Source organism: Grampus griseus (assembly GCF_964374135.1).
Source record: "Grampus griseus genome assembly, chromosome: 5".
Classification (NCBI taxonomy): Eukaryota; Metazoa; Chordata; class Mammalia; order Artiodactyla; family Delphinidae; genus Grampus; species Grampus griseus.
In genome coordinates this window covers 37,049,893-37,068,770 of record NC_138998.1, presented here as the reverse complement: position 1 = coordinate 37,068,770, position 18,878 = coordinate 37,049,893, and the positions used below count along the sequence as shown (strand labels likewise).

The 18,878-nt window shown below is 39.2% G+C and overlaps 2 protein-coding genes across 4 annotated transcripts in view; one reads left to right on the top strand and one right to left on the bottom strand.

Moving 5' to 3' along the window:
* VEPH1 (ventricular zone expressed PH domain containing 1) overlaps positions 1–18,878 on the top strand; it is a gene marked incomplete at its 5' end in the record, with an annotated part of 209,297 nt that overhangs the window by 41,647 nt on the left and 148,772 nt on the right. For all 3 annotated transcript variants that reach the window (XM_082655111.1, XM_082655110.1, XM_082655109.1), the window contains one exon: positions 17,145–17,311. In XM_082655111.1, the coding sequence (XP_082511237.1) occupies positions 17,145–17,311 (167 nt within the window). The remainder of the gene's footprint in view (positions 1–17,144; positions 17,312–18,878) is intronic.
* Positions 4,452–9,715, bottom strand: PTX3 (pentraxin 3; the record flags this gene model as incomplete). Its single annotated transcript, XM_082655600.1, has 3 exons — positions 4,452–5,514; positions 8,734–9,138; positions 9,586–9,715. 3 exons carry the CDS (start codon positions 9,713–9,715, stop codon positions 4,901–4,903), a joined length of 1,149 nt encoding a protein of 382 aa, XP_082511726.1. The 3' UTR covers positions 4,452–4,900.

Genomic DNA, 18,878 nt, shown 5'->3' with positions numbered 1-18,878 from the left:
GTTATTGTCGTCACTGAGTGTCTGCTTTATACCAAGCCCATATTAAAATATTAAAGGCAGAATCACATCCATTTGTATAGTTTCGTAATTTCTGGGGAGATACTTAGCCATTAAAAATTCATGATACAGTTATTCTTCAAGGAAAAGGTTTTAAGTTCACCATATTACAGGCTGTTGAGAAAGAATTTACTAATCAAATATTCTAGAAAACAGGCTACCAAAGTAGTCTCATTAAGAATATTCAACCTGAATATTAATAGATATAGGGAAATATTAAATATAATGTTATAGAAGTCAATACAAATGTGCAACAAGAAATAGAGACACATCTTAAATCAGAAAAGAATCTCTTCTGAATCGTTAACCAAGTCTTGGATCTGATGCACGCCAGAGTTTGCACCTTCCTGACTTCACCAGCAGATGTTGCTGTGAAGTAGAATAAGGCCTGCACAGTTATAAGCATCCATGGGCCGAACTCTGAGAATAACTTACTCACAATGGAAGGGAATCTTTATATTTATTTGTTTGTATTTTTGTTTGCTTATTTTTTATTTAATCCACTGGGAACAAGTTGAAAAACATTTTTATGATAACTATTTCATTTCAAAAATTATTTTAGGGTTTATAAAGCATTTTTAGATACATTATCTCTTGTTGTATCATTTTCATAATGCCCCTTCAGCAAGGTAGGTAAGTCCTGTTATCCCCAGTTTTTTGGCTAATTTGAGATTCATAAAGATTAGTTAGCAGGCCTGACATTTTATAGTTAGTGGGTAATGGTGCTAGGATTTGAATGTTGTGTTTTTGACCCCAAGCCCAGCAAGCTTTCTTCTATACTCCAGATTTATAAAACCAAATGCAAGGGTCAGCAATCTGAGTTTTCAAGTTCACTGAATCCAGGAATATATAAGTGAACACATACAATTACTTTGACCAAGATTTTTAACTTTTTGAGTGCCCTCCCTTCCTTCCTTCCTTCCTTCTTTCCTTCCTTCCTTCCTTCCTTCCTTCCTTCCTTCCTCCCTTCCTCCCTTCCTCCCTTCCTCCCTTCCTCCCTTCCTCCCTCCCTCCCTCCCTCCCTCCCTCCCTTCCTTCCTTCCTTTTCTGTCTTTTTATTTTTGGCTGTGGTGGGTCGTTATTGCTGCACGTGCGCTTTCTCTAGTTGCATCAAGTGGGGGCTACTCTTCGTTGTGGTGCGCAGGCTTCTCATTGCAGTGGCTTCTCTTGTTGCGGAGCACGGGCTCTAGGCGCGGGCTTCAGTAGTTGTGGCACCCGGGCTTCAGAAGTTGGGGCGCACGGGCTTAGTTGCTCCGCGGCATATGGGATCTTCCCAGACCAGGGCTCAAACCCATGTCCCCTGCATTGACAGGTGGATTCTTAACCTCTGAACCACCAGGGAAGTCTTTGAGTGCTGTTTCTTAGTGGCTAAAATACAGTTCTGGAAACATTTGGCCTTAGTAAGCTTCTCAAAGAAGAGCTTTCTAATATAAAATTTAAGAAGAGATGAAATAAAAATCAATTATAGTTTCTTCTTTGTTTTCAAATCTGTTTATTAAAGTGAAGTTAGTTGAGTAATTGCAAATACCTAGCTCTAATATTCTGTAATATATACTTAATAGTCAACTGTTCTGGATTTTTTTAAAGGAATTAATACTTAATTAAAAGCCAACTCACATTGCAATAGACAAGGAAAATATATCAACTCTATCTTGTTCAGATACTCTCTCTGCAAAAAAGTTGCTCTACTTACATACATATGTAGGTACTAGAGTGACAAAGTGTCACAGTTTGCCTAGGACTGAAGGATTTCCTGGAACAGGGGACTATCAGTACTAAAGCTGGGTTGGTCCTAGGCAAACCAGGACAGTTTGTCACTCTAGCACACATACATAATATTTTATATTTTGTACATGTATTATATATTAGTTATACATGTAATTTTTCCTCTGAATAACTTGAGCCATCTTGCACAGTTCTTTTACTGTGCTATAATATGATGATGCTCTCAGTAACCATCCTGGTGAGTGAAACTCTTTGCCAATGTGCTAGACTAAGCCAGCACACTGATATTTCTCTTTAGATTATTTTATCACTATTTTACACATTTCTTACTTCCTCCTTTTGCTGACACTGTGTATTCTAAAACTCATTAAATGCTATTAGTGTAAAGAAAAGAGTCAGATAGCCAGCTTCCTGAGACTGTAAAGTGTATTTTGTACATATAGTCTGAGTATTTTGAGGGAATAAAGTGCTTGGTCTTTTTTATTAAAACGAAAAATTGCTCCACGGGATCAGGATTAGATTAAGTGGTCAACCAATAGTGGATTGAAGAAAAGATAAAGGTGTATTTTTCTTGTTGTTGTTGTGTAAAAGAAGTACAGGGACAGGCAGCCTAGGGCTGGCAAGACAGCTTCATAATATTAAAGGCCCAAGCTTATTCTATATTGTTATGCTAAATCTCTTGATCTAAGAGATGGTTGCTGAAATTCCAGCCGTGATTAACATATTCCCATCGGTCAGAAGGAGGAAGGGAAAGGGAATCACATTCGTTATTTCACCATCAGCCAGAACATAGTCATTTGGCCACATCTAGCTGCAATTGATGCTGGAAAATAGAGACTTTACTCCGAGTGGCCATACATACCGTTAAAACCAGAATTCTGTTACTTAGGAAAAGAGGGAAAATCGATATCAGGGAACAATTAGAAGTCCCTAGAACACTTATCCAGATTTACTGCTGTAGCAGAGGTAATTTCTACTTTAGTAACTCAAGGGTTACTTTCTTTTTTTCAGTTTGTTTCTTCTCTGCCTTCAACATGTAATTCCTGTTAAAAATTAAAAGTTCCCTTACATTTAACTCTATCAGCATATGAATTTGCATATCTCTTGGCCAGCATCATCTTGGGTCTCTTGAACAGATGTAATTCATGCTGAAATGTGAAAAGGAATTGAAAGCATGCCTAACTCTCTGCTGAAGTTTCGGTCAAGTATTTCCTCCTTCAGCTCAGCATTCAGAGTCATAGACAGTGGCTAAACAGGGACTGTAACCTTGAATTATGTAATCTCCGAGTGTCTGAGACTGACCTGTGACCTCAAAACTGGGAAGGATTTTCTTTGAGACACTTCACTCTGGCTTTGTGGGTCTCACGAGTAGGGTGAAGCTGTATTGATACCATGAGTATATCTTCAAAGATTCCTAGATTTATAGAATTTCACTGGACACTAAGAGTTTTGTTTTGTTTTTTTTTTTATGATTTTTTTTTTTTTTTTTTTTTTTGCGGTACGCAGGCCTCTCACTGTTGTGGCCTCTCCCGCTGCGGAGCACAGGCTCCGGACGCGCAGGCCCAGCGGCCATGGCTCACAGGCCCAGCCGCTCCGCGGCACGTGGGATCCCCCCAAACCGGGACACGAACCCGCGTCCCCTGCATTAGCAGGCGGACTCTCAACCACTGTGCCACCAGGGAAGCCCTGGACACTAAGAGTTTAACCCCCTCCTTTTACTGAGAAGTTCCAGAGGAGTTAAATAACTTGTCTAGACAAGACCAGGATAGTTAGTTACAAAATGTGGTTTGACAATTACTCCTGGCTCCCTTCTCCACACCTCATGAACAGGAGATGACCTGTGGTTGTTCAGGTCCTACCTTTAGGTGGACACATCATCACTGTGGTTCTACCACATTTCCTACTGATGTTCACATGTGGCTTTGTGGTTCTTCTGTCAGCCCTTGCTTGCGTCGCCTCTACAGGAAGAGAACATTAGTGTGGTAGAGAGTTATCTCCCCATCTACAGGTTGAAGGGACTTGACTGTTCTCTCCTTTATGCGTAAGAGAATGGGATGTGTACTAAGGGCAGAAGTCATTGTTTCTTTTCCAGATTTTTAGATCTCCCCAATAACAGTCCTAAACCATCTCTTGCAGGTATCATGTGAATCTGAGGAACTCTGAATATAATTCATATTTTTTCCCCTGTATACATGGGACAGAAAGTTGTATATGCTCATAGCATCATCAAATTGGAAGGAATCATTATTTCTTCAATTCCTTGATTTCTCAGTTGAGGAAACTAAAACCCAGAGAGATGAATTGACTTAGCCAAGATCATATTTCTTGCCTATGATTTATAGGAAGCCAATGCTTAAAACAACTCTATAGTTTGTTTCTAACGATAGTAACTATTACTATTTACATAACAGATTAGTATCTGAAAACTAATTGCCTGCTTTAGATTAAAAAAAAGTGTGGATTTGCTCCCAAACATTTTAAATTTATAATTAGATGACATGGACTCATTTTTATAAAATATTTTATTTACAGAAGAGATTTACAAAAATAGTCTCAATAAAATTAATACAAAACCATTTTACAATATAACTTATATAACTATCTCCTCAAAAAATGACATTTGATTATAACACACACTACATTTGTATTTGTTAAGTCACATGGTAGTATAAATATGTTCTATCATCATTTTTTCATAATAAGGTATGTACCAAATACAATGAACAGTGGACAACAAATGTTATTTTATTATTCTTCCAATGTAAAATTCATCTCTGGCCAAAACAAAATTAGCCAAAGAAAAGTAAAACAATTGTCCTTCTGTTCAACCATACAGTCTTTTTTCATTATTTGAGAGTTTATCTGACAAAGACACAGCATTAATCTGAAAGCACATGGCATAAAGTCTAGTAACAATATCCCCAAAAGCCTTCTCCAATGTCTCCCCTTCGACTATTTATTCAGTATTTTGCCAAGATAAATAAAGATTGATCTCAACTCTCTCCTTCATTAGTCTCAAGTGTTCTTAGTAATGCATTCAGGTTTTTAGACCTTCCCAAGTGGCATATGCTTAAAATGTGAGTTTCTTTCTTTGGCTTTAAGTAGAGTTTCACCACACTTAAGAAACGTACTGCGCTCCTCCGTGGGGCTGAATCTCCGTGACTGCCCACCCAACCACATTGCCCCGGATGTGACAGGACTCTGCTCCTCCGGTCTTTCTTATATCTTCATTGCTGAGAACATGATCCCAGATGTTGAAGCCCGTGAGTCTGCCAGAAAAGGCTAATGTCTCATCAAAGCCACCACCCACACAGCAGCCGTTCTTTTCTTGGCCAACCTGCAGGATTCCTCCTTCGGGAACAACGTGACCCGTGGCCATGTCTACAGTGGCGGCCACCAGGTCACCATTTACCCACAAGGCCACGTGCCCTTTCTCTGAATTCCAGGTGCTGCACAGATGGGTCCACGTTCCCAGGGAAATCACAGTATCGGTGACCAGTCTGTTTTCCTCTCCACCCACCACAAGCACGATGGACTGATAGCTGAGGTACAGCTGGATCTCATACGGATTCCTCTTTGTGCCATAGGAAAACAGGACAGTTTTGTTTAACACATCTGTGGCTTTGACCCAAATGCAGGCACTGAAAGCCTCAAGTTTCATTGGTGTTGCTGGATGCACACTTGCAAAAATCTTCTTGGAACGCATGGGGAATAAAATCGCTGTTTCACAACCTAGAGTAGCAAGGGAGTAAGAATATGAAAGAAAATACAAATTCATTCCGAAATGATTCTGGCAGTTAGGCATTTTAGGATGGGCCTTTTAATGACTACGGTTAAAAACTATATGCAGCAATATGTTATGACTTGAGGGGCCCAAGTATAAAATCTCTATAAAGGAAAGAAAACAGGAATAAGGAAAATCAACTGTCTCATTCAGAAGCATGTAAATGGAAAAGAAGGCACACAGAGAAATGGTAAAATTGGGTTTGAACTTGGGCACTCTGGCAGCAGGAGCCACACCCTTAACCAGCACACTGCATTGCCTCTTAGTGGTAGAAGAAGCCCTGGATTTGGCTAAAAGAGCTGGAATTCAGTTTGTTTTACTACTAGTAAGCTGTGTTGCTTTCGATGAGCCCCACAGTCTCTCCAGGCTTTATAGTTATCTGTCAAAGGCTCTTCCATTCTCCTTGTAATATTCTGCAAGTCCGTAAAGAACAAGCATGTAGCAGTCGAGAAGAGCTCTGTGGACCAAAGATATGCTTAAAAATTCTTACTCTGTCCACATGCTTATAAATGCTATGTAAGCCGTAACAGAAAACCTTTAAGGAAGAGTGAATTCTTCCGAGGGGTCGGATAGAGTATATATTTCTGCTAATACGCACTTAGAAGGAGACTTCCAAACTTGGGGGTTGGGAGCTTAGTAAATTCCCACCTCTGTCCATCTCCAGGTCACATGGCCAAGTCAGGGAGCTGCAGCTGCTGAAGTGAAGACCTTTTAGGTGTCTCTAGGAAATAATGTGCTAAAGCCTTTAACAAGTGAGCTCTGCCTTGTGCTAACCTCATATATGCATAAAAGACCATATAAAGAAAGAATTTTAAAAAATCTAAAGTAGGGCTAGGTATTCAGTTTATAACAACCTAAAGAAGATTTACCATAAGATACCTTTAAAAAGCAAACTCTCAGAGCTTTTAAAGACTAACTGGTGAATAGAACTTACAGGAACCAAATATCCACGCAAAGTGTGGTAAACTAAGCTAACTGCCTACAAGTGGCTGAAGGCTAGGCTCCATCCTGAAAAAATTAAGCAGATGGACCTTATCCTTTAGAAATAGTCAGAGAAGATAATGAGGTTCAGAAAATCCTAGAAAAATAACTATCATTCTAAAGCACAAAATTGGTCCTGTCATACTTTGGTATTAACTTTTTCACTGAATAATTTGAATTTCTGAAGATTTTTTTAAATTAATTTTTAATGAGGTGTTGATTCTTTTTTCAGATGAAATTGGTAGGTACATGCTTTTCTAGCTATGTTATTTAAATCAATCAAAGATCATGGAACAAAAGATCACCATATGCATGGGCATTTGACATACTCTCTGTAATGTTTCAGTAGTGTTCAGAGAGGGTGCCAACTACAATCTCATGAACTGATTTCCTGTTTAAATAAGCCCAGGCAGTTAGGATTGCATTCCAAAGCCTTTCTTGATTGCTTCTCAGAGACCCAGCTTCCCCTGTTGGCTGCACTGGTTATGTGAGTTCATGGAGTAGAACTGCATGTTGACAAGTTTTTTTGTGGCTTCTTTTGGGGGCCAGTGATTGAGGCTCTTGATATGTCTTTAAAATGTCAGAAACTCTCTCATGAAATGGCTTTTAACTAATAGGTTTTTCTGATTATATTATCAAAGACCAAACAGAATTAAAACCGGGTTCTTAAGAGGCTGACAACAGAATGATTAGGAATCCCTTAGGAGCCAAGCTGGCAGGAAACCAAGAGAGAAGAAATCAAAGCATGTGGGTAAAAGTATTAGTAGAGGATGTATTATAATAAGAAATTAACATTTTTGAATTCAGAAATACATCCCTCTTCTGCTCTAACTAGTATGCAGAGGTGGAAGTGAAACAGCGTAATTCTTCAGTTTTCCTGGTATGTGATATGTACAATGATTTATACATGGTTTGCAAAAGACAAGAAATTTCATCCATTAAAACAGCTAAAGAATTATAATTTGTCTCCTTGTCACTTACATTGAGGATCTATTGTATATTTGATTTTATGATTTTCCCCCCTCTGAAGCCCTACTTAATATTTTAAAAAATATGTTCTGTACTGATAGTCCTCAGTTATTTAGGAAAGACTCATATTCTGGTATGGTTTCTGCAATTTTAAATGCAACATGCTCTCACACATGCATGATTCTTCTCCTACCCCATCCAATAAGAGTTGCTTTATTGGACATAAAGAAAGGATGGTGCTTTTTGTAATTGTTTTCTGTTCATAAGATGCTCAGGAAAAGTGTAAGTCATATTTTCTTACATAGGACACAGATTTTCTAATGTAACCCACAATTGTTACATCACCATTTCTTAGAAATTTTGACTTACAAAGGAGTGTTACTTGGCTCCAAATCTACTCTTTATTTCCTTGAACTGTCTTTCGAATGTATTATTTTGAGCTCACATGTGTTTGAAAATTCACTTAGTATTACATGGGACTTCGACAGGTTGCATCTGGTTTGAACTGCCTCTCTCCTGTTTCACCCTGATCCTCCTCATCCCTGGGGTGCCACCTGGATACCAGTTGGCTCCTACATCTTACTGTCTCTCTTTGGATCCCTCAGCCTCTGGTTTATTCCAAACCTCACACCCTGGACCTCACTCTGGCGCTCATTTCACAGACCCGAGGGCTGGGGGGACCCCTTGGGAGATCAGATTCAGCCTCAAGTCTTTTGTTTGGAACAGGCAGGGAGGAGGGGCCAGCCCAGGGATTGGAAAACCTTCCTAAAAATTAGGCTGTGCCCTGAAATAGCGCGGGGAACCAGAGCTCCCCTAAAGAGAGAAGCCGGCTAAAATTAGACGAAGTGGAAATCCCTAACGGAGGGAAGCTGACACCGAGAGAGGTCACGGTTATAACCGGCCAATAGAGCTCCTGTAACGCCTGGTCGGATCGGGTGTCAGTGTGGGGCCCCTTGACGTCTATTTCAAGACTGTGATGATTACGTGCACATCTATCCTCTGGATTCCTCGGGACTGGAGACTACTTTTGAAAGCAATTTTCCCGCCTTGTATGGTGTGTCTGAGCTCTGTGACCATGCATGGAGAAACAGAAGGGTGTGTGTGTGTGTTTCTTCTCACTAAAGCCTCCCGTAGAGGGTAGGCTGACTCGGCTTCCCACAACTCGCGCTCCGAGAACGAAGCCGCGTGGGGGTCCCCGCCCGGTCCAGCGTCCTCACCTGCTGGCAGCCAGCGTCCTGCCGCCCAGCCCTGCACAGCGCGGAGGTCGGCCTGCGTCTGCCGCAGCTCCTCGAGCACTGCGCCAAGGGCCCGCCCCGCCTCCTCCTGCGGCTGCAGCGCCCCGGCTTCCTCCAGGCGCGCCAGCCTGCGGCTCGCGTCGCGGCTCGCCTGCAGCAGCTCATCCAGCGCCCGGGCCAGCCTGGCCTCGGCGGGGGCCACCGGCGTGCACAGCCTCGCCAGGCTGCCCGCCAGCCGGCCCAGCTCGGCCCGCAGCTTCTGCAGCTCACCCCGGAGGACGTCGTCGGTGGCCTGCAGCAGCATGCCCTCCCGCATCTGCGAGTTCTCCAGCATGATGAAAAGCTTGTCCCACTCGGAGTTCTCCCGACTGCAGTCGCACGGCGTAGCTAGAGAACGGGACACACGCGTTACCGACCCGCCCAGGCCCTCCTCGGGTGTGCCTTGTAAAATGCCGACCTCCCTCGGTGGTCCCAAGTACTCATCCCCAGTACCCCCCCCCCTTTCCTTTCAGGATACCTGCAAAAAACCAGCATGTAAATATCTCGAGTATGACAGAAACCATGCGAGTTTATATGAAGTTGAACTCTATGAAATTGCCGTTCATGGAGCTCAAAACGAGAATATAGGCGATTTCATACAGTTCGACCCATTATGTATCTCTGACAGAGGTAACTTTTTGAAAACGCTCCCTTCCCTAACGTGCTTTTCTCTTTTGTAAAACAAACTAATTTTTTTGCTTATTTCATTGGCTACAAAATATATGTATAATACTTAGACCCAAAGAGGCGGATATGTAATTAGGGTTAGCAGAGAAACAGTTAAAATGAACTTACGGTCCTCAGTGGGATGGAGTCCATTGTCTATTTCATTGTCCAGATTCACATACATGAGCTCATATTCATCCGAGTTCTCGGCCGACACTGCAGACCAGAGAGCACAAAACAGAATCACAGGGAAATGCATTGCTGAAGAGACAAAGTTCTTCCCACAGACGTCGGGAGGGGACGAGACAAGAGGCTCTCAAGTGAGTGGAGAAGCAGCGGAGGAGAGTGAGAGGCAGGAGCTGAGAGCCCTTAATAAATGCTGGGGAAGGTCTGAATGGGGATGAATGAGTAATGCCAGTGGCACTGCGTTCACGGGAGTTCCCCTGAATTGGGGGGGGAGGGGTGGGTGGGAGGGCGAAGGAGACGTGGGGAGTTGCACAATAGTAAACCACAAAGGTTTGCACTGCAGTCAGATTAATTGGAAGAGGGTCAGAGGCGAAAGAGGTGGGGAGACTGGGCTAGGACTGTCTCCCCCTGGGGATTAGCTGTTGTAACTTGAATTGGTAGCACTGAAGGATGAGAGGGAGGGGAGGGGTATTAGGGGGAGAAATAATTCAGCAGGCATAGAGGTGTGAAAGCAAGAGCATCATTTCAGCATTTTGTGTGCACTCGCATTGTTTCACCACCGTTATGTATAGAAAACTTCTTTTCACTTTTCTTTGTACACAGTTTTACAGGTCTAAACTGTGAAAGTTACTCTGATTTCAAGATAAACCAACACAGTAAAAATTTGTATGGCTCTAGAAGCCAAATCCATTCCGAGTTATTCCACTTTTAATCCTTCTGGAGTTGCAACTATACTTTTATAAATGGACTTTCTAATGACAAACACAGCAAAACTGGTACACCTAGAATGAGAAGGAGCTGGGGAAAAGGAATTAACTGATTTTAGGTGTGTTTCTTTTCATAACCTGAAATTATGTGGATATATTATTTCACTAGGCTTAGAGTCAAAGATCATATTTCTAAAGTAAATTTAGGGATTCCTGCTTCTGCCAATATATGGAGATCTATATAAGCTGAAAACTCTGGTGAAAAAAAAACCTAGAAATGTGTTTACATTAGAATAATAATAAGAACTTAAAATGTACAAATAAGCTTCCAATAAAGTAAGGGAGATATCCAGAGACCAAAGAGAGGGAACCAAAAACAGACCCAAGAGCTGATGCTAGGCCCCCTCCCCCGAGGGGAGGTGAAGGGGAGAACATGTTGTCCGTTCTGTGATAACCAAGTGTTAATGGCCATATGGGAACAAGGCTTAGGGCAGGATGAGGAGTTACCTATTGGATTTCAGTTGGTCTCTGCCCTAGCTCAAGAAAGTGAGAAGTAAGCATAGCTCTCTTCGACTGAACTCTACAGGGTCTCTGAGAGTTTGTGACTTTGGGCCTGCCCTCATACATGTTCCAGATTCAAATGTATACTGTCTGACACATATTTATTATTAAAAATAAATTCATAATAAAAATTATTTAAACATATGAGGGAACAATCCACCATAAATTAGAACCAACAGAAACCAAAAGGGATTAGACACCCCTCCCTCAAGAATTTCACTTATTTAAAATATCAGCTAGAAACTAGAAAATAAGTGTGTTTAAAGTGATTTAAGATCTACAAGAAGGAATTGGAAACATGAAAAAAGAAAAAGACACTGATGTTTTTTAAAGAATCAAATATAACTTCTAGAATTAAAAAAAAGTTAATTGAAATTTTTAAAACATTCAAGGAATGGATTAAATGACAAATTAGGCTGAAGCTGAAGAGAATATTAAGGAACTGGAAGAAAGAGCTAAGAAAGTAACTCTAAAATCCTTTCATTGTTCAAGACAGGAAAATTAATTTTTCTTTGTTAGTTCAAGAATGTTTGTCTTTTAAAGGACAGCCACCAAAACCAAAAGGAAATAAAATGTCCAAATGGAAGGAATAGAGTGAATTAAAAAAAAAAAAAAAAACTTGACCTATTCAATAGGAAGCAGTGAAGTAGGGAAGAAAAGCATAGACAGAGCAAGATAAGTAAAAAGCACAATGTAATGTAAAAATGAATCCAAATATACCAGTAATCACTATAAATATTAATGAAACAAACTTTCAGTTAAGAGACAAATGTTTGTCAGATAGAAATATTTTTTAAGTCCAGCTATAAGTCACTTACAAGAGTCACACATAAAACATAAGAATCTAGAAATCTCGAAAACAAAAAAATTTAAAAGTGGTGAGAGAATATACCAAACAAGGGCAATTCAAAAAAGCTAGCATAGTTGTATTAATATCAGTCAAAAGTAGACTTTATTTTTTTTTATTTTTTATTTTTGCTGAGGGATTTTTTTTTTCATTTTAACATCTTTATTAAAAGTAGACTTTAAAGCAAAGAGAGAAATTAAATTATGATGAAATGCTTTACCAGGAAGATATCTCAGAACTATCTGGTAGTTTCAAAAAAATATGCCAAATATTGACAGACTTATAAGAAGAAATTGACAAATCCATAATCATAAAGACAGATTTTAACGTACTTCTCATAACTGATAGGTTCACTTCTGTCATAACTGATCATTCAAATGCCAAAAAACTGCGAAAGGATACGGAAATTTAAACTACATAATTTAAATTTTGATATGATGAAATATATGGAACATTGCTCAGAAGGTTTGATAAGCAAGTTCTACCAAGCAAGGAACATGTAATCCCCATTTTATATAAACGGCCTCTGAGAATAGAGTGTGCAGGAATGCACTAAATTCTTTTTATATGTCTAGTAAGTATGATACTAAAAAGAGACAAGGTCAGTACAAGAAAGGAAAACTGCAAGTCAGTCTCATTTAAGGATATAGATGTGAAAGCTCTAAATGAAGTATGAGCCAAAATCCAGCAATCTATGCATTAAAATGCATCATAACCAAGCTGAGTGTATTCTAAGAGTATAAGATTGATTAAACATTAGAATATTCATTAATTTACTACAATAACAAGTTAAAGGAGAAATCATATGGTCATGTGGACAGGTGCAGAAAAATCGTTTAATAAAATTCAACACTCATTCATGTTCAAACTAGGAAAAAGACAGGAACTTAAACTGATAAAATCTAAATACCAAAAATGTGTAGAAACATGTACATACATTATGATGAATCCTTAGAAACATACTCTCTAAAGACAGGAATAATAAAACGATACCAGTGGACACTGGTTCTATTCATCAAAGTGTTTGAGGTCCCAGCCGGTAAAGTAGGACAAAAAAGAAATGTAAGGAATAAGGATGGAAAGAAACGAAGTTTTCATCAGTTATTGTAAGTTGATTATCTATATGCAGAAAATCTAAGAGACTCTGAAGACAGTTTATTAATAAAAGAACTAAACTTTCTTGGATGAAAGGTCAATGTACAAAAATCAGTTGCTTTCTTAATGCAGCACATAAATAGAAGATATCTTTAAAAGACCAAAAACTTTCATTTACAATAGCAACAACAAATATGGAATACCTAGGAATCTATTTAACAAAAGATATATAAGGTACAGCTAATATCACAAAACTTTGAAAGACATAAAAAAATTACATAGATAGAAGAATATATCAAGTTCTTGAATAAGAAAACTCAGTTTCACAGAGATGTCAATTATTCCAAATTAGTCTATATATTCAATGTGAAGAAAAAAATCCTAACCTAGTTTTTCAAGGAAGTTGACAAACTAATGGTAAAATTTATATAAAGTAGAGGAATTTGAAGTAGAAGATGAAGAAATTTGCCCTGTGAGATATAATGATTTATTATAAAGTTATTGTAATGAAGAAAATATATAATTGGTGAAGGTATGACAAATAACCAGAAACAGATCCAGATACATGGGAAACTTTATATATGAAAGAGGTATTACAAATCAGAAGGGAAACAGTTGGCCACTCAATAAATTGATCTGGGACAATTGTTTATATACACACAAATATATATTTATAATTAGATCCCTTCCTCATATATACAAAAAGTAAAATCCAGATGGATTAAAGACAAACATAAAAACGAAATCATAGGTCTTCCCTGGTGGCACAATGGTTAAGAATCCGCCTGCCATTGCAGGGGACACAGGTTCGAACCCTGGTCCAGGAAGATCCCACATGCCACGGAGCAACTAAGCCCGTGCGCCACAACTACTGAGCCTGCACTCTAGAGCCCGAGAGCCACAACTACTGAAGCCTGCGCGCCTAGAGCCCGTGCTCTGCAACAAGAGAAGCCACTGCAATGAGAAGCACATGCACTGCAGCGAAGAGTAGCCCCCACTCGCCGCAACTAGAGAAAGCCTGCACGCAGCAGCGAAGACCCAACGCGGCCAAATAAATAAAATAAATTTAAAAAAGAATCATAATGCTTTTAGTAGAAAATATAGTAGAATATTTTTATGAACATATTCATTATATTAGGGAAAAATTTCTCAATAACAAAATCTTTAAAAACCATAAAATAAAAAATTTAAAAATCAACTCCATTAGGATTGCAACTTTAAAACTAATAGACCAAATATTAGTATCCAGAATAAATAAGGAACTTCTACAAATCAATAAGAAAACACAAACATCCCAATTGAAAATAAGTAAAGGATATGAATGGCCAAATCATGGCAGAGGAAATGACCTGAAAACATATAAAAATGGTGCTCAGCCTTACAAGTGAGTAAATAAATGAAAATTAAAACAAAAAATGAGGTGTCACCTTACACCCCATCAGATTGGCAAAAACCGATGTCTGTCAAGACCAAATGTTGGCAACAGAAACATTCATGCTCCTGGTGGGTATGTAAATTGTTATAATCGTGATGGTAGGCAGAATAATGAACCCCTCCCCAAAGATATCCACATCTTAATCCCCATGACCTGTGAACATGTTGTGTTTCATTGCACAGAAGATGGAATTAAGGTTACCATGTAAGGAGATAATCTTAGATTATCCAGATGGACACAGTGTCACCACAAGGGTGCTTAAGTGGAAGAGAGGCAGAAGAGAGAAGCAGAGGAAGAGGTGTAGTGACAGAAGCAGGATCAAAGAGTTGCTCTGTAGCTGACTTTGAAGATGGAGGAAGGAGACCCCAAAGCAAGGAATGCTGGTGGTCTCCAGAAGCTAGAAAAGCCAAGAAACGGTTCCTTCCTACAACCTCCAGGAAGGATCCCAGGCCTTCCAGTACCTGGATTTTAGCCCAGTGAGACTCATGCCACACTTCTGTATTATGGAAATATAAGATAATAAATTTGTGTTATTTTGGGCCACAGTTTTTGTCAGTTTCTTATGGCAGCTATAGAAAACTACTACAACCACGTTGCAAAGAAATTTTGGAACATCTAGAAACTTAACTCCGAGGGAAAACCCCACTGCTTTGCTACTTAATTATGTGGTCCAGGGACCATCAACATCACTTGAGAGCCTGTTAGAAATTCAGATTCTCAGGCTGTACCTCCAATCTGTTGAATCAGTATCTGTGTTTTAACAAGTTGCCCACGTCATTTCTAAGCACATTAAGCTCAGAATCAGTACCCAAGGGAATATCACCCATTTATGCACAACGAAATAGTCTAAAAATTGCAGCACTATTGGTGAAAGCAAATAATAATAATAACAATAATAAAAATCTTCCAACCATATAGTATATGAATAAATTGCTGCATATTTATACAATAGAATACCATACAGCTGTGAGAATAAATGAAGGAGAACTTCTTGGATATAAAACTTCAATACAATGTTGGATGGGAAAAAATATGTTGCACAAAGATATGTACAATATACTATTGATATAAAATTTTAAAGCATGCAAAGAACACTGTAAATGCTTATTGATATATTCACATACAATTGAAGTGTAAAAACATTCACGAAGATGGTAAACACCAATTTCAGGTTGGTGGTTGCCTCTGGGGAGAAAAGGAAGTGAGTGGGGTGGGAAGCAATTATGGTACAAGGTTAAGTTTTGGTAAAGCTGGTTGGTAGGCACACCAGTGGTCCTTATATTTTTGCCTATATTTGTCTAATGGCTTGAAATATTTCATAATGAAGAAGACTATATTAGTTTATGAATGAAATTTATAGGATTTCTACACCAAAGTGTCTTCATCGTTTCAAATTTTTTAAAAAACCCTTATTTATTTTTGTATTCTTTGATCAAAATCCAAGTCAGCTAAAGATGACTAATCTGGGTTTTCCCTCTTCAGGGGTCCCAGGACCTTTAATGAGTATTGTTCCTGTCTTCAATTACAATGACAGTTCCATTTATTGTGACCTTTTTTAGCAGTTAATCAGTATGTCTACATAGCTAAGTTCTATGAGGTAATGTGCTTTGTAGAGATTGGGCATGACATTGACAATTCCTGATCCTTTAAGAAAAAGCTCTTAGTAAAATTAGTAAAAATAAGCAAAAATAAATTAAAAAATAAAACAATGTTTTTTACATTAAAAAAAAACCCTGAATATTTCCAATACCTTGGAGTCTGTGAGCATATGCCTAAAATCTGTTTGAGACTAATTCTATGAACCATGTGTGGAAAAAGCAATTCTCATTATTTATCGTCACCAAGATATATTCACCATGACCCAGGATCACCCTTTCATTAAATTTAGTCATAGAGATTCTGAAAATTCTGGCCTTATTTTCTTAATCCTCATATCTAAATGTCCCCACCATTTAGTAAGGGTCTACACATGTATAATCACTGCTTATTTGATTCTTTCTGTGTAAGTCTTCTATATACAGAGCCAAATTTAAAGTAAATAGAAGCAAGAAAATTCTTGTTCGAGAAATCCCTAGAAACAAATTCTGAGACATTTAAGTTCTTGAGAGGATTTTTCGAAAAAATCCATACCATAAAATGATAAGCAGATGTTTCCCATATGTTGTTTGCTGATGAGTCCCTGCAAACCTTACATCATATTTTTTTCTTCAGGTTCCGCCATTTTAAACCCAGTTGTCCATACAAGTCTTTGAGGCAGGTCACCTGTGAGAAACAACCTGAGTGTAAACTTCCCTTGAAATAGTGCAGAAATTGGGGATCTAAATTTGCATTGCTACTTTTCTAACTATTCGTAAAAATAAGGCATAGTTTCCACGTATCAGTTGTCTGAATCGTGCCTCCATATCTCTCAGGAACACGAATACATTCCTCTGCACTTTTTTTTTTTTAGTTCAGTTTCATTTAGATTCATGCTTATGTCACCGCTTAGTTTTCATTAAAACAGCATCCAAATGTTGTTTTTCGTCAGGAATTCTTTATTGGAACTGTTTCCTTCTCAAGGGTGTTGTCTGGTTACTGTCAAATTTTCTTTTCCCCATGGTGCATTACTCAGGAAAAATTTTCATTAGATAATAATGCTGATCATATCATAAAATATTCCCTTTTATGGAATCTGTTTAAATAATGATTCAGTGATTTTTCAGAATAAGGTACCATGTTATTTTTAGCAGAGGATTTGGCCATTAGTCTGTGCTGTTTAATATGTGAGGAGGTCCAAAATTTGTTGCATTGATAATAATGGTATTCTATGGCTCATGGGCTGATAAAGTCATCATTTCTGTTATTATTCCTTCAACAGGTAATGCCATGTTGTTGAGGGTGTTACCTGCTGTGTACGATAAGCAGCCTCAGCCAATTAACAGACACCTGACAGAACTCCTAGCCTTGATGTCTCAGCTGGAACAACCAGAACAGTACCATCTTTTACGGCTTTTGCATGTAGCTGCAAAGAGGAAGCAACCGGAGGTAAAGTTTACGTTATATACCTGATGGTTCATACAACCGGGTCTGTTTCTGGGTATGTGGACAGCAGGTATGCTTCAGCTTTCCTCTCTCATGTATCTGTGCATGCTCACCTTTACATAAAAGCACTCATTCACTTCTTCTAGAATCATAAAAGTGAGGAGGTAATGGCAGAAGTTGGATACTGTCTTAGTGTTCTCTAGAGAAACAGAAGCAATAGAATGAATCTGTCAATCAATCTGTCTATCTATCTGTACATACATACATACATACATATTTATCATGAGGAATTAGAGTTGGCTTATGCAATTATGAGGCTAAAAAGTCCCACAATCTGCCGTCTGCAAGCCGAGGACCCAGGAGAGCGAGTGATATAGTTCCAGTCCAAGGACCTGAGGACCAGAGGGCTGAGGGTGTAAGTCCCAGCCTGAGGCCCGGGGAAGACTGATGTCCCAGCTCAAGCAGTCATATGCAGGCCTTCAACAAATTGGATGTGGTTCACTCACACTGGAGAGGGCAATCTGCTTTCTCATTCTACTGATTTAGATGCCAGTATCATCTGGAAACACCCTCACAGACATACCCAGAGTAATGTTAAACCAAATATCTGGGCACCCTCTGACTCTGTGAAGCTGACACATGAAATTAACCACCACAAGTACAGTAATACAAACACAACCAATGTGCAAATCTGTAGCCATTGCAGGACAGCTTTAGTGAAAGGTCAGTGTGGTCGTGCAGTCCTAGGAATCTACAGTTTCTCAGATAGGGCCAAGGGGGAGACCTACACATGCCTTGAGTTATGGGGAAATCAGACTGCAGTGAGAGCAAAGGCTCACTTTCTAGATAGCAAATTACTTGTTCTTTGGATTCAAGTAAAAGATTGTAATAATTAGGATGCTTGTGATTATCAGTAACCAAACACCCAACCCACAGTGGTTTAAACAAAAAGAATTTATTAGCACATGCGATGGGGAAAAACCTTCAGATGAGGCTTGATCAGGGGCTCAAATGTGTGAGCAGAGCAACTTCTGTATCTCCATTTCTCAGATTTTTGATTTCTCAGTGTTGGCTCTCATTTTCTGTAGGATTTCTCCTTGTGGGCTCCAGATGGGGCTAGGGGTTCTCTAAGCAGTATGCTTTCCTACAACATCCAAACCAAAGTCCTGACAGTCTCTGTTTCAGACACATGCTCTACCCCTGCAGCTTCTCCTGAACCCTGAGGATACTCACATAGAAACTAGAGGCTGCCAGGAAGGAGGAAGTAGAATTGGATTCTGGAGGGCACCAAGACATGTGCACAGTACAGATTAATGGTCAGCCAAGGTTATATATGGCTGCATCTTCGCTCCATTTTCCTGATAATATCAATATCCACCACTTGAAAAACCAGTCAACACTAAGGTGAAGCCTGGAACATTTGGATTCAACATCAAAATTGAAAGAAAGGCAGGCAAGAATGGTCATATGCATAATTAACCACAATAGACTGTAAGCTTCTTGTGGTAAGGCATGATTTCTTCTTTTCCTTTGTATCCCACATCTTGGTACAGTATCTGAGAGCACTCAA